A 14204-nucleotide genomic window follows, 5' to 3' on the forward strand; every position below is an offset into this window, starting at 1 on the left:
TGGGGACAATTTTTTTGATAATCTAAGTGCATTTGGGCTATGAAATAATTTTTGCAGTTGGGTTTCAATAAAAATTTTGCACAGTTTGGACTGTTGGCTGCAGAAAGAGTTGACTGTAAATCTGCCGATGTGCTTGTTCTAATTGGAAGTTTTTAACTTTTTTATGTCTTTTTCTGAACTCCACTCTGCTGATTTAGAGACCACAGACCACATCAAGGTTTAGCTGAACTTTGATATGGTCATAAATCAGCTGAGAGGAGCTCAGAAAAAGACAGATCTAAAAACTTCCAGTCAGTATGAATTCACTGATTGTCAGTCAATTAATTCATTCTGCAGCCAAATATGTTCAGGGAAATGAAAAGCCTGTTAAAAAGCTTAATGAAACCCAATCACAACCAATATTTTTCCCGAAATACATGCATTTAAGTTAAAAAAAAAAAAATGCCCCTGAAGGTGTCCATATTGTACAATGCTGTAAAGTCTGCTGTAAAATGCAACATATTTACGTGCGACTCACCACAAGTGCTTTGGATCGATTTCTTAGAAGTTTTTCTATATTGGTTGCAGCGCTTTCCACCAGCTGACGTGCATTATTGGACTCAACCGTGTACAAATTTTTATTTTTCAAATAAATCTAAAGCAAAAACAATAAAATTATTATTAGAAACAATATATGATTAAATAAATATATTTTTTATGATCAATTAAATATAATAGTTTTGCTCTGATTTTATAATTTGAGCCATATATAAACCTATCCATAGTACATCTATATCACCATAGCCTAAGAGACACAAGTTATAAAAAACATACCTCAAATCAACTCGGAAATGCAATTAAGAGATGTAATTAAGCATTGTTATTGCAGTGGCAGACTTCAATCTTAACATATATGAGGTGACATTTAATATAAATTAGCCTTTATTTTTTCTTTCATTATTGGAGATGACATTAAATATAAATTAACCTTTACATTATTTTTCTCTTAATAAAACTGAATAATCCATTCATTCTAAAATAGAGGTGGAAAAAATGTTACTGACTGGCATAACCCTTAAAGCATCTGGACTTTAATCCCAGTCCTTAGCACATGATATCCTAATGGAAAGCATATCTTACTGTACCATGATTACATATTTTATGCCAAGTGCACCTTGACATCGTTTTCTACAACATTCTGTACTTTAAAACACAAATTCAGAAAAAAACATAAAATCACAATATAGCTTTTGTCTAAAAGATATTAAAATGATTAATTTTGTACTCTCAAATGACACTTATCAAGGCATCAAAAGAGAAATTCAATCAGACCTTGGACTCTAAAAGTGTTTAAGACTATCCTCTTTATAACACACAGGGGAAATACATAATAGTTTATGAACATTTTAGAGAGAATCTGCTATTTTCCCTTAACCTCTTCCCAACATGTGACATACATGTAATACCCATGTAGGGTCCTCAGGGCCGGCTCCAGGTTTTTGTGGGCCCTGGGCAAAAAAGTCTCAGTGGGCCCCTTTAACACATACCACAATTCATGATGCACAGATACCGCAGAGAAATATATATACAGTATAATGCCAAAGATTTCACTTCTTACATTACATGAGTGTTATCTATTGTAAATTCTACTATAGCTCAGAAACTGACGAATCCTCACAGCGCACATTAAAGACGAGACAGTATAGTCCTCCATACAGTATTAAGGGCCCCATATAATGCACCATACACAATAATGGCCCCATATAACGCTTCATACAGTGTAATGGACCTCATATAACGCTCCATGCAGAATACTGGCCCCCATATAACGCTCCTTACAGAATACTGGCCCCCATATAACGCTCTTTACAGAATACTGGCCCCCATATAATGCACCATGCAGGATACTGGCCCCCATATAATGCTCCATACAGAATACTGGCCCCCTTATAATGCTCCATACCGAATACTGGCCCCCATATAATGCTTCATACAGGATACTGGCCAACATCTAACACTCCATACAGAATACTGGCCCTCTTATAATGCTCCATACAGGATACTGGCCCACATCTAACGCTCCATACAGAATACTGGCCCTCATATAATGCTCCATGCCTCCTGGGCCGCCATATAATGCCCCATGCCTCCTGGGCCCCCATATAATGCCCCATGTCTCCTGGGCCCCCATATAATGTCCCATGCCTCCTGGGGCCCCATCTAATGCCCCATGCAGGTGCCCCATCTAATGCCCCATACATAAAAAAAAAATCAAATACTCACCTCTCCTCTCCTCACCTGCTGTCGCTGCTCTGGACTCCTCAGCCGCGTTGCCGTCTTCCTGCTCTGTGCTGTGACTTCTCAGCAGAGGGCGCAGTGGAAAGAAGTCATCACGTCCTCTGACCTGAAACGTCACAGTGCAGCAGCCGCAGAAGATACAGGACCTGCTGCGGAGGCACGGGGAGAGGCAAGTATTGTGCCGGGGCCCTGAGCAAAGCAGGGGGTGGGGGAGAAAGGAGTTCGGAGAACCTCATTTGCTGGAGCATCAACTGCTGCTCTATTCATTGTCTATCACAATCCACGATCCATTCTTTGTCTATAATAACTCTGAACACCCATAAAAAGCACCCAACTATTCTAACGTCATGTTTAGTACTAAAAATAAAAATATCTGCTGCAAAAAATATAACTCATTCATTCATGAAAAATAATTGTGATCCATGATTCCTATGACGAACAGGGTTTAGTGGGTTAGGTGATGGCAAAGGGTAGACACACTGGTCAGTGTTGCGTTAGAGAAGTCTTAGACTCTTAAGGGTATGTGCACACGGTGCATTTTTTATGCGTTTTTGATTAGGTAAATCCAAGCGGAATTGGCCCCAAAATGCATTGCAAACCTTATCCCAGCATTTTCTATGACAATTTGCAAGATCTGTGCACATGATCAGGATTTTTCCTGACGGAATTTCATGTGTGTTAAAAGAAGCAGCATGTCCATTCTTTGTGCATTTTTCCTATACAATGCATTGGAAAAAATGCATGAAAAGGCATCAAAAACGCTGTGGAGTTCCCACAGCGTTTTTGCTGCCAAGAGGTGCAGAACCTTACAAAAACGCTGCAGAAATTTCTGCAAGCAAATACTGATCATGTGCACATTGCCTAAGGGCAACTCATAAATAATTTACTACCAATCAATAAGGTATATACTAAAAAGTTCCAGAATTTACATATCTATTACATCAGATGTAAAAACATTACCATGGAAACTAAGAGGTATTTAAAAACAATTGGCAATTTGCCATACATTGAAATCACTAAAAAACTCTCCTATGAAGATTTTTTTAATAAATATATATGTATGTAGTGTGTTCATATACTCACCTACCCCCGCATTCTGCACGATCCAGTGCCGTTCCACTCCTCTTCTGGGTGATATCCTCGCTCTTCAGACTATCCTGCCCACTCTGTGTGTGATCCAGAAGTCTCTTTTACAATATAAGCCTATGGAGCATGATTCGGACCCTCCATAGACTTACATTGTGAAAGCCACTTCTGGGTCATGCAGTGTGACCAAGAGAGTCTACACACAGGTGATGTCACGGAGAAGCGGAGAAGAACAGCCCTGAACACCGGAGAAGACAGCAGTAGGTGAGTATTAGTGTTGAGCATTCCGATACTGAAATATCGGGTATCGACCGATATTCGCGATATCGGAGTTCCGATACTTTTAGAATATCGAATAACGGAATCGGAAGTTCCCATAATGCCTGCGCTCTGCAGTGTCTCTGAAGGATGACAAGCTGGATGGCAGCGCTCAGCTTACTGTACTTGTCATTTAGTGTTAAAGGATTTATTAAAAAAAATAATAGTGTTTTCATGCACCGTCTCTTTAAAAAAGCCGGCCGGCAATTCAGCAGCGGTACACGACAATTTAGAATAGAAAGAATAGAGCATCACACATAGATTAGATACATAGAAACATGTCAGTCACATATATAAGAAGTACAGTGATAGTGTTGATTACTGTACTTGTCATTTAGTGTTAAAATAAAGGTTTTATTAAAAAAAAAATTGGCGTGGGGTTCCCCGTAACTTTAGTCTCTAGCGGAGGTTAAGCAGACGGCTGGGGCAGATGTTTGAAGCCAGGGAAGGGGGTAATACCCACGGAGCTTCCCAGGCTACTAATATCAGCCCCCAGCTGAATACCTAGCCTTTACTAGCTCTTAAAATGGGGGACCCCCCCAAAAAAATGACGTGGGGTCCCCCCTATTTTAATAGCTAGCAAAGGCTAGGCAGACAGCTGGGGGCAGATATTAATACCCCAGGAAGGGTGCCATGAATATTGGCCCCCTCCCAGGCTAGAAACACCAGCCATCAGCCGCCCCAGAAATGGCGCATCCATAGGATGGGCCAATTCTGGCACTTAGCCTCGCTCTTCCCACTGCCCAGTAGCGGTGGCAGTGGGGTAATAGGGCTGGGGTTGATGTCAGCTTATAATGCCAGCTGACATCAAGCCCAGGTTAGTAATGGAGAGGCGTCTATAAGACACCCCCATTACTAACCCCATAGTCAAAGTTAAAAAAAAACCACAAACACTCAGAATAAAGTCCTTTAATTGAAATAAACACACAATTTTTTAATGTTCTAAATTAAACCATACTTACCATCACGCCCATTCCAGCTGAAGCCAATGTGTTCTGCAATAAAAGTAAAATAATAAAGCAACATCATCCTTACCTTTCCATGGTTCCCACGACAGCTTCAGCTCTGCTACATTGACATGACAGGGTGGATCGCAACAGAACGCTGCTATCCAGCTTGCCATGCTGCACACACTGAGAAGCGCAGGCATGCTTGCGCTCCTCAGTGTCTCACTGTGACGGCATAAAGGTGAGCCGAGGTCATGTCCAATGAACTCGGCTCACCTCATGCACGTCACTGACAGCGTGGGAAAATTCTCCTGCACTCAGTGCTTCAGCAGGAGAATTCTCCCACGCTGGGATGGCATTGAGATGACAGGTTGGATCGCAGCTGAGCGCTGCCATCCAGCATGCCATCCTTCAGAGACACTGCAGAGCGCAAGCATGCCTGCGCTCTGCAGTGCCTATGAAGGATGGCATGCTGGATGGCAGCGCTCAGCTGCCATCCAGCCTGTCATCTCAATGCCATCCCAGCGTGGGAGAATTCTCTCCTGCTGAAGCGCTGAGTGCAGGAGAATTTTCCCACGCTGTCAGTGACGTGCATGAGGTGAGCCGAGTTCATTGGACATGACCTCGGCTCATCTTTATGCCGTTACAGCGAGACACTCTTGAAGACAGCGAGACAGTCTCTTTCGGCTGCGATCGAGCCTGTCATGTGAATGTAGCAGAGCTGGAGTCATCGTGCGAACCATGGAAAGGTAAGGATGAGGTTGCTTTATTATTTTACTTTTATTGCAGGAGATCGTTGGCTTCAGCTGGAATGGACGTGATGGTAGGTATGGTTTAATTTAGAACAATAGAGAATTGTGTCTTTATTTCAATTAAAGGACTTTATTCTGGGTGTTTGTGTTTTTTTTTAACTTTGACTATGAGGTTAGTAATGGGGGTGTCTTATAGACGCCTCTCCATTACTAACCTGGGCTTGATGTCAGCTGCCATTATAAGCTGACATCAACCCCAACTCTATTACCCCACTGCCACCGCTACAGGGCAGTGGGAAGAGCGAGAATTGGCACATCCTATGGACGCGCCATTTCTGGGGCGGCTGACAGCTGGTGTTTCTAGCCTGGGAGGGGGCCAATATCCACGGCACCCTTCCTGGGCTATTAATATCAGCCCCCAGCTGTCTGCCTAGCCTTCGCTAGCTATTAAAATAGGGGGGACCCAACGTCATTTTTTTTTTGGTCCCCCATTTTAATAGCTAGTAAAGGCTAGGTATTCAGCTGGGGGCTGATATTAGTAGCCTGGGAAGCTCCATGGGTATTACCTCCTTCCCATGCTTCAAACATCTGCCCCAGCCGTCTGCTTAACCTCCGATAGAGACTAAAATTACGGGGAACCCAACGCCAATTTTTTTTTTAATAAATCCTTTATTTTAACACTAAATGACAAGTACAGTAATCAACACTATCACTGTACTTCTTATATATGTGACTGACATGTTTCTATGTATCTAATCTATGTGTGATGCTCTATTCTTTCTGTTATAAATTGTCGGGTACCGCTGCTAAATTGCCGGCCGGCTTTTTTAAAGAGACGGTGCATGAAAACACTGTTATTTTTTTTAATAAATCCTTTACACTAAATGACAAGTACAGTAAGCAACACTGTCACTGTACTTCTTATATATGTGACTGACATGTTTCTATCTATCTAATCTATGTGTGATGTTCTATTCTTTCTGTTGTAAATTGTCGGGTACCGGTGTATGCCGCTGCTGAATTGCCGGCTTTTCATGTAATACATTCTACATTATTCTTAGTTGTTTTCCTTCATGTAGAATTAACCTGCAAGGAAAGAAAGGGTTTATTTTTATTCCGATATTTGTGTCCCATTGACTTGCATTGGTTTCCGGTATCGGAATCGGCGATATCTGATATTTTTTGGGTATCGATCCGATCCAATCCGATCCGATATTTCCCGATATCGGAAGGTATCACTCAACACTAGTGAGTATATGAACACATACACACTACATTACATACACATTCTCAGATTTATTAAAAAAGGTCTTTAATGTGAGGGCTTCTTTAACTTATCACAAGTTAATCTTTATTCATTTTTTGCATCAAACAAAATAATAAGTCGGTCATTGAGTTAACAGTATAATGAGAATACAAACTGTGTAACTTCTTTCATAGCTCTACAACCCCCAGTGAGCAAGAACTGAATGTTCAGTGAACCAACATAAAAGTTCTGGTACCATGTTGTACTGGTGATGATGTCCATCAGTACACAATAATTACCAAGCGACAATGCTTATCACTGGTACATAAACGGTTTTATTCCTAGCCAGCATCATTAACATGAACAGCCTTTGAGTATGTGTACACAATATTCTTTTAAGGTGGGTCCACTCCGAAACTTGCCTGAAAAAGCGATAATTGCTCAGAAGAATTAACATATGCATTTCTATGAAAAATGAATTGCACTTCATATGGTCAATCTTATGAGTGCCTTTTAGCCACCTTAGGTCTCCAAAAGATACTAATCAGATAAAAGAAGTGAATTGACCATTCTTCAGGTGCTTTCTTCTCTGACGATGCACTACACCGCATTCCAAATTATTATGCAAATGCTCTTTTTCGCTGGTTTCCTAAATGGTCGATGAAAATGAGTCAGTATAACGTTCAAATCATCAACTGCTAGTGTATAAATCATATTTAACTGGACAAATCTCCCAATGATGACAGTATTTTTTTCAAAACAAAAAAAAACCTCAAAATGCACTGTTCCAAATTATTATGCAGAACAGAGTTTCCAAACATTTTATAGGTTGTAAAGAACTGAAAATGGTCATTTGTTGAATTTGCAGCATTAGGAGGTCACATTTACTGAAATCAAAAGCTTTGCAATGAAAAACATCTTAACAGGCCAAGTTACATGTTAACATAGGACTCCTCTGATATCACCTTGACAATTCTTGCATCCATTCAACTTATGTTTTTTTGGATAGTTTCTGCTTGAATTTCTTTGCAGGATGTCAGAAAAGCCTCTCAGAGCTGCTGTTTTGATGTGAACTGCCGCCATCCTCATAGATCTTTGGCTTGAAGATATTCCATGGGTTCTCAATAGGGTTGAGGTCAGGGGATGGTGCACTGTCATGCATGAAGATGATTTTACAACGGATGCCACAGTTCTTTTTTTTGTACCATTGAAGAAAATGGTAAGTCAGAAATGCTATATACTTTGCCTAGGTAATTTTCAAACCCTCAGGGACGCTAAAGTGGCCTACTATCTCTCTCTCCATGATTCTGGCCCAATACATGACACCGCCACATCCTTGTGGACATCGCAGCCTTATTGGAACATGGTGGCCATCCTCTAACCATCCATCTGGACCATCCAGGGTTGAACGGCACTCATCAGTAAAGTAGTCTGTTCTAAAATTAGTCTTCCTGTATGTCTGGGGCCACTGCAACCATTTCTGCTTGTGAGCACTGTGTAGTGGTGGCCGAACAGTAGGTTTATGCACAACTGCAAGGCTCTGGAGGATCCAACACCTTGAGATTCACGGAACGCAGAGGCAACAGCAACTTCCAATATCTGTTTGCTGCTTTGTAATGGTATTTTAGCAGCTGCTCTCTAAATCCTATGAAATTGTCTGACAAAAACCTTCCTCATTAAGTTTTTATCTGAACAAACTCATCTGTGTTGTGTATCAGCCACAAATCTCTTCGTAGTACAATAATCCCGCTTAAGTTTTTGTGAAATATCTAAAGTTTTTATACCTTATCCAAGGCATTGCATTATTTGACACTTTTCCGCAGCAGAGAGAGACTTTTTATTTCCCAAATTGCTTGAAACCTGTGGCTTGCTTAATATTGTGGAACATCCTTCTTAAGTATATTTTTTTTAATTGGGATCACCTGGTAAACTAATCATCTCAGGTATTTGAGATAGGGCTTTTTGGATCACTGAAAACTGAGACGTAAACCATCGAAGAGTTTATTTGAAAAAGAAAAAAATTACATCTTTATAACACTTAAATCCAATTTGCATAATAATATGGAATGTGCTGTATACTTTATCATAGAAGTCAATGAGAAGGCTCAAAAGATGACCAGAAGACCGTCGGGCATCTTTTTGAGCATTTTTGCTTGAAAAACCGCTGGCATTTTTTTCATTGTTGAATGGACTTACAAAAACATTCCTGACTAAGCCCAGTGCGGTGAAACGCGCGTCGAGGTGCTTGTGCACCTGCCATCTGTGTCTCTCTCCCCAATATAGGCACTGGCTCTATAATGTCTGTTAGTAATTATTCATCTTGTTAGTTATACTATTGTGGCACTATATGAACTTTATGTCTTTTTATGGGACCTGTTTTACATATTATGTAGTACATTTTTTATGTGATCTTTTCACGGATATTTTATCCGCATACAATTGAATATGTGTCAGTATCTCATGTGCATTATGCACTTTATCTAACCTGTGCATATATGATATGCATGCCATCTATGTCAGGTTACTAAATTATGATGTGAAAATCCTGTTTTGTTATATTTGAGTGTATACAGGCCCACAGTCCCCGGATATCAACTGATTTATGTGACTAGTTTCTTGACCATACATATTTAACTTGAAAATTCTGGTCTGCAAGTTAAAGTCTATCTCTCGAATACTTATATATATTGGAACTACTGGGGGAGTATTCTTTGGGGGACCAGTGCTTTCCTTAGTTGTCTTTTAACAGACTTTCCACTATACATATGTACTGTTAATGCTATTTAATAAAGTATTTATGATATTACTTTGGCTACTCCCTTTATGATCTTCCCTATTTAGATATATTTGTATATTTTATAATACTGTTACTATGAAATAGACATTTCTTTTTGGTCAAATACTTAAAAAGTGTTCAGAGGAGATCTACATAAAATAATTTGTCAATATATTATTATGTCATGCACAATATATGTTATATACTGCTATAGCAATAGCATTTACTTTAGCAATTAATCCAGAAGACACATTCAAGTAAGCATTGTGGGAACAAGCTCATTAGAATGCGGCTACATGAATTTCGGGCCCTAAAAGACTAGTGTAACGTATAAGCAATGAGATTTGTGCCAGTAATCATTTTGATGCTTTATATTTCATATTATCCCATGGGGCTTCTTTATGCTGTTTGAATCTCCATTAGCGGATGTCAGTGTTGTTTACTTTCCTACATCACTGTTTTACTCACTAACCGATATAGACTTCAAATTAGCTGTAATATCACAATTTATATGTATCCCAAAGTATTACAGTACTTCTGATCTGACATTCTATTGTTGCGCAGATATTTGGGGAATGTAGAAAGCTTCTCGTACGCCCCTTCTCTGGATTATTTTCCAACTTTAAAAAAATTAATTAGTCATAGTTCAACTTCTTATTTTTAAGGGTAAGGTCACAAAGTGCAGTTTTAACGCTGATATGATCAGCTCTAAATGTCATGTGGTAGTTTTTGCACGAACAAACATGGTTTTGAAAGTGTGTTTTTTGACAACACTCAGAGTCATCGGAGTGTAGAGCCATTGGAGTGTGGTCTGATTTTCTCGAATGAGACAAACGCATCATAGGTGCAGAGAAGACAGAGAACTTAATTTCTCCATCTTCTCTGTTGTCTCTGTGAGCGTACATCAAACTGCACTCGGATGACATCCGCGTGCAATGTGATGTTTCAGATGCACCCATAGACGCGTGATCTGAATACCGGAGGCACTTGCAGCCATTAACTGCCGGGTATGGGGCGAGCTCATCACATGAGCCCGCTCCATACACCCGCTACCGACTTGAGTTTTAAGTGTACGGTGGATGTTATCATGACATCCAAATTAGAAGTTACTGGTCATGAAATACAACCTTAGCATGTGCCCTGTGTGATGTCCAGTATGTCCGAGCAACTGCTACTGCACGTCTTCCTGTAACATTCACTTTGCTCACTGGGGAAAGAGCCACTAAACCTTTATACCAGGCTGAATGGACACATTTAAAAGATTTAGAATGGAGTCTCATCTACCCACAAGGTGTAAAGGTGACCAAATATAAAGTGTCATGGCTTGTTGAATTTGATTTAAAGGGGTTGTCTGATCAAAAAGGGCCTCGCTCAATACAAATGTATGGCGAGCGAGACCACGCCCACTGGCCGGGGGTATGTATAACGCATACATACCCTCCGGTCCCGAGACGGACAACCCCTTTAACAATAGGCCTTGCACTTTTAACCCCTTGGTGATGTGGTCAATTCTGTTTTGCTTTTTCTTCCCCTTCTTTCAAGAGCCATAACATTTTTTTTTGTTTACATAAAAGTATGAGGGCTTCTGTATTGCGAGACTGGTTGTAGTTTTCAATGACACCATTAACTTTACCAAATAATGTAATGAAAAACTGTAAAAAAAAAAGCCAAGTGCAGTGAAATGATGAAAAAACAATTGTGCGATTCCACCAAGGTTTTTTTTTTAAGGCATTCATTGTCCAGTAATAATAACCTGGAAACATGATTATCCAGAGTACAATTATGGCGGTACCAAAAAAAAAAAGGTTCAGAAATTTGTAAATAAAAAAAATTAAAAAAATTTGTGTTGCCATTTTCTGAGACCTGTGAAGAAAGTTTTGTGTGAAGAAAGTTTTTTGCTCGGCAAGGTAATGTTTTTATTGATACCGATTTAAGCAGAGCACCAGATAGAGCACCCTCCCCCACAGGCCACCCTGAAGCACGAGCATATCATTATCTTCGAACTGAAAATAAAGATTACACAAGAACCACAAAACGGATTTCATCAACCAAGGTATCATTTTAATCCATGTAATGTCACCCACCTGACAGTGTATGTAGTTTACTGAGCACAACCCTGTTGACAGATGTGCTTTAAGGAAAGTGTGACAACCAAAAAAAACAAAATTTCATTTTTTTTTCTTTTTATGTGTTTACTAATGCAAATCGAATTTGAGGCGAATTATATGAAATCTGCATGTTCCGACAAATTCAAACAATTTGCGATTTGATTTGTGTGAATCGCCAAAAAACTATATATCACTTTTTCACACTTTGCAAAAGTTTGCATCAGTTACAGAAGGCTGACATGACCTCAGGCTTGACTGCGTAAGCTTCCCTATAATGCCTTGTAGCTCATTACATCACATGGTATAGAGCAACCAATCGGGGGGGGGGGGGGGTTCATAGACCATAGCTTGTATAAAATCCTAAGCAAAGAATGCAGCAGCCATTGTAAGGTGATTTTCAGATAGTCACAGTTTGTCAGTGCTCACAGACAGGAAGAGAAAGTACTAAAACATTGTAGAAATATTCCAAAACGTATTAAGTTGAATAACTGTAGCAGTAAAGAAGATGATAGTAGTAATCTATGAATAATACATAGATTCAATTAATAAGGCTGGAAAGATAGGAGAGGTGAGAGCATTAGCAGTGTGAATCATCAGTGATAACTGATGCATTTAAGTAACTGCTGCATTTAAATTCCAATTATGTGTTGTTTTTTCTTCATTCTTATTACACTAAAAAGCAAAATAAAGAAAGTACAAAAGTTTTTACAGAAAAAAAACTAAAATAAGTGTGTTGATTGACACAAGAGACTGTACTGAATGTTTGCATAATTGTGCAATTGTTCTTGTGTAGGACAAAAATAGTTTTTTAAAAATAAAAAAAATTAAAAAAATCCACCAAGACTCACCAAAATTTCCCAAAAGTGCATCGCAATTTTTTTTTTACTAGTGAAATTTTACATCCATACACAGCACACTAAAACTGCACTCTGTGATTAGTGCTGGCATGTTGGCTGTGAACTTGCCTAACATTTCTTTCAACAAGATTTTTTGGAAGAAGCTTGAATTTTTCTTAACAGAACAATTTTATTTTATAAATATAGACACTTAAATGTACACGTATGTTTTGTATACCTGTTTTATTAGTTTAATTTGACAACTGTTGTCACGGGTGTGTCAGATGTGACAGACAGTCGCCCTGCAGTTGGCTGCAGAAGATCTCTTCATTTGGCATTACAGACACCTTCTTGAATTTGTCTCACTCTAGGACCCTCCCTCCCGCTAATTGACACCCAGGCCTGGGTGTTTAAATACTTTGTTTACAGCAGGGTGGTGCCGGTGATATTCACATGTTTCCTTGTGAAGGCTTGGAGCTTCTACAGTCTGCTTACTTCCTCCTTGGTGCTAAGAGGACGTTTGGTGTAATCTCTCTGAAGTCGGTTTAAGCTAACTTACTTTTCCATGCGTGTGTCTTCCTTGTTGTCTTTTGTTGCTAGTGGGGACTGACTAGTTCTCACCCCCACTTCCCTATCCAGGGCCTAGCACTAGGGAAATACATTCCTGTGCGGCGATTGGTGAGGAACCAATATAGGGACGATAGGGGAGTCAGGGTTATATCAGATCAGCCTAGGAGGTCTCCACTCCCCCTTACCCTAGCATCTGGGCTCCCTTCCCATCTTCCCTTCATGTTGCACTTAGTATTTCCCACACCTTGCGTGACAACTGTACAACTGTAAAGCCCATAGTTATCCATGTAGTATTATGCACAGCCCATAGTCAAACATGGAGTATAATGCATAGCCCTCTATACAGTATAATGCACAGCCCATAGTCTACCACGTAGTAAATTGCACAGCCCATAATCATCCATGTAAAATATTGCATAGCCCATAGTCCTTCATATAGTATAATGCACAGCCCATAGTCATCCATGATGTATAATGCACAGCTCATAGACATATGTAGCACCCTGAGGATTCGGCTGCTACAGGGGTATTGCACCTCAACCCAGAGGTGTGATATTCCACTCCCGGGTAAGGATGGAGTGTGGATCTGAGCTCGGTAGGCTGCATGCACTACACACATCCCATTTCCGAGGAGCAGACCGACGGTACTCCCACTTAGAAATGTGCAGGTACGACCGAGTCTGTTCCTGGCTGGAGTGGGAGGGGGGTGGTACATCCCAAGTAGTGTAGGGGCAGATAGGGGGAGCAGCCTGGGTAAAGATAGGAGCTCATTGGGTGCTGGTCACCTGAGCTCACACATAGAGGGTGTATATAAGGTGGGCACCATCAGAGAACAGGGTCAGTCTGTCAGAGTAAGAAGCAGAGGAGGAGCAGAGAAGCCCCAGAGAGAGAGAGAGGAGAAGAAAGAGAGACCCAGAGGGGGAAACAGAAGAAAGGACTCTAAGACCCCAAATCCAATCCACGGGTGAAGAGTCGGCATCAGGGTACCGGAACCCAAGCTGGTGGGGGCAAAAACACACCCCAGCCAGAGACCGGAGGCCGTGGGCAGCGTCTGCCACGGCCACCCACCACATCCACCACGAAGGCATACCACGTGGAGGGTCAGGGAACCCAAGGCCAAGGGTCTCCCAACAGAAGGCCCGAGGGAGCTGGACCTGGGTGGATCAATAGTGGGGACGGCCAGAGAAAGGACAGAAGGAGAGCTCAGGGTCACGCTCCGGACTTGCTTGGGGGTTGGCTGGATCCAGGACCTGGTGGACGCAGCACGGCTCGGGAGGTCACTTGAAGC

At 40.8% G+C, this 14204-nt stretch overlaps 1 protein-coding gene across 7 annotated transcripts in view; it reads right to left on the reverse strand.

Moving 5' to 3' along the window:
- The window catches only part of CACNA2D1 (calcium voltage-gated channel auxiliary subunit alpha2delta 1), a 1188449-nt gene that overhangs the window by 940915 nt on the left and 233330 nt on the right, over window positions 1-14204 (reverse strand). For all 7 annotated transcript variants that reach the window (XM_073652315.1, XM_073652320.1, XM_073652318.1 and 4 more), the window contains exon 3: window positions 518-634. In XM_073652315.1, coding sequence (XP_073508416.1) covers window positions 518-634 — 117 coding nt within the window. The remainder of the gene's footprint in view (window positions 1-517; window positions 635-14204) is intronic.

The sequence above is a fragment of the Phyllobates terribilis genome, unplaced genomic scaffold (assembly GCF_046119375.1).
Source record: "Phyllobates terribilis strain yellow unplaced genomic scaffold, ASM4611937v1 Scaffold_11__3_contigs__length_659146591, whole genome shotgun sequence".
In the NCBI taxonomy this organism is placed as follows: Eukaryota; Metazoa; Chordata; class Amphibia; order Anura; family Dendrobatidae; genus Phyllobates; species Phyllobates terribilis.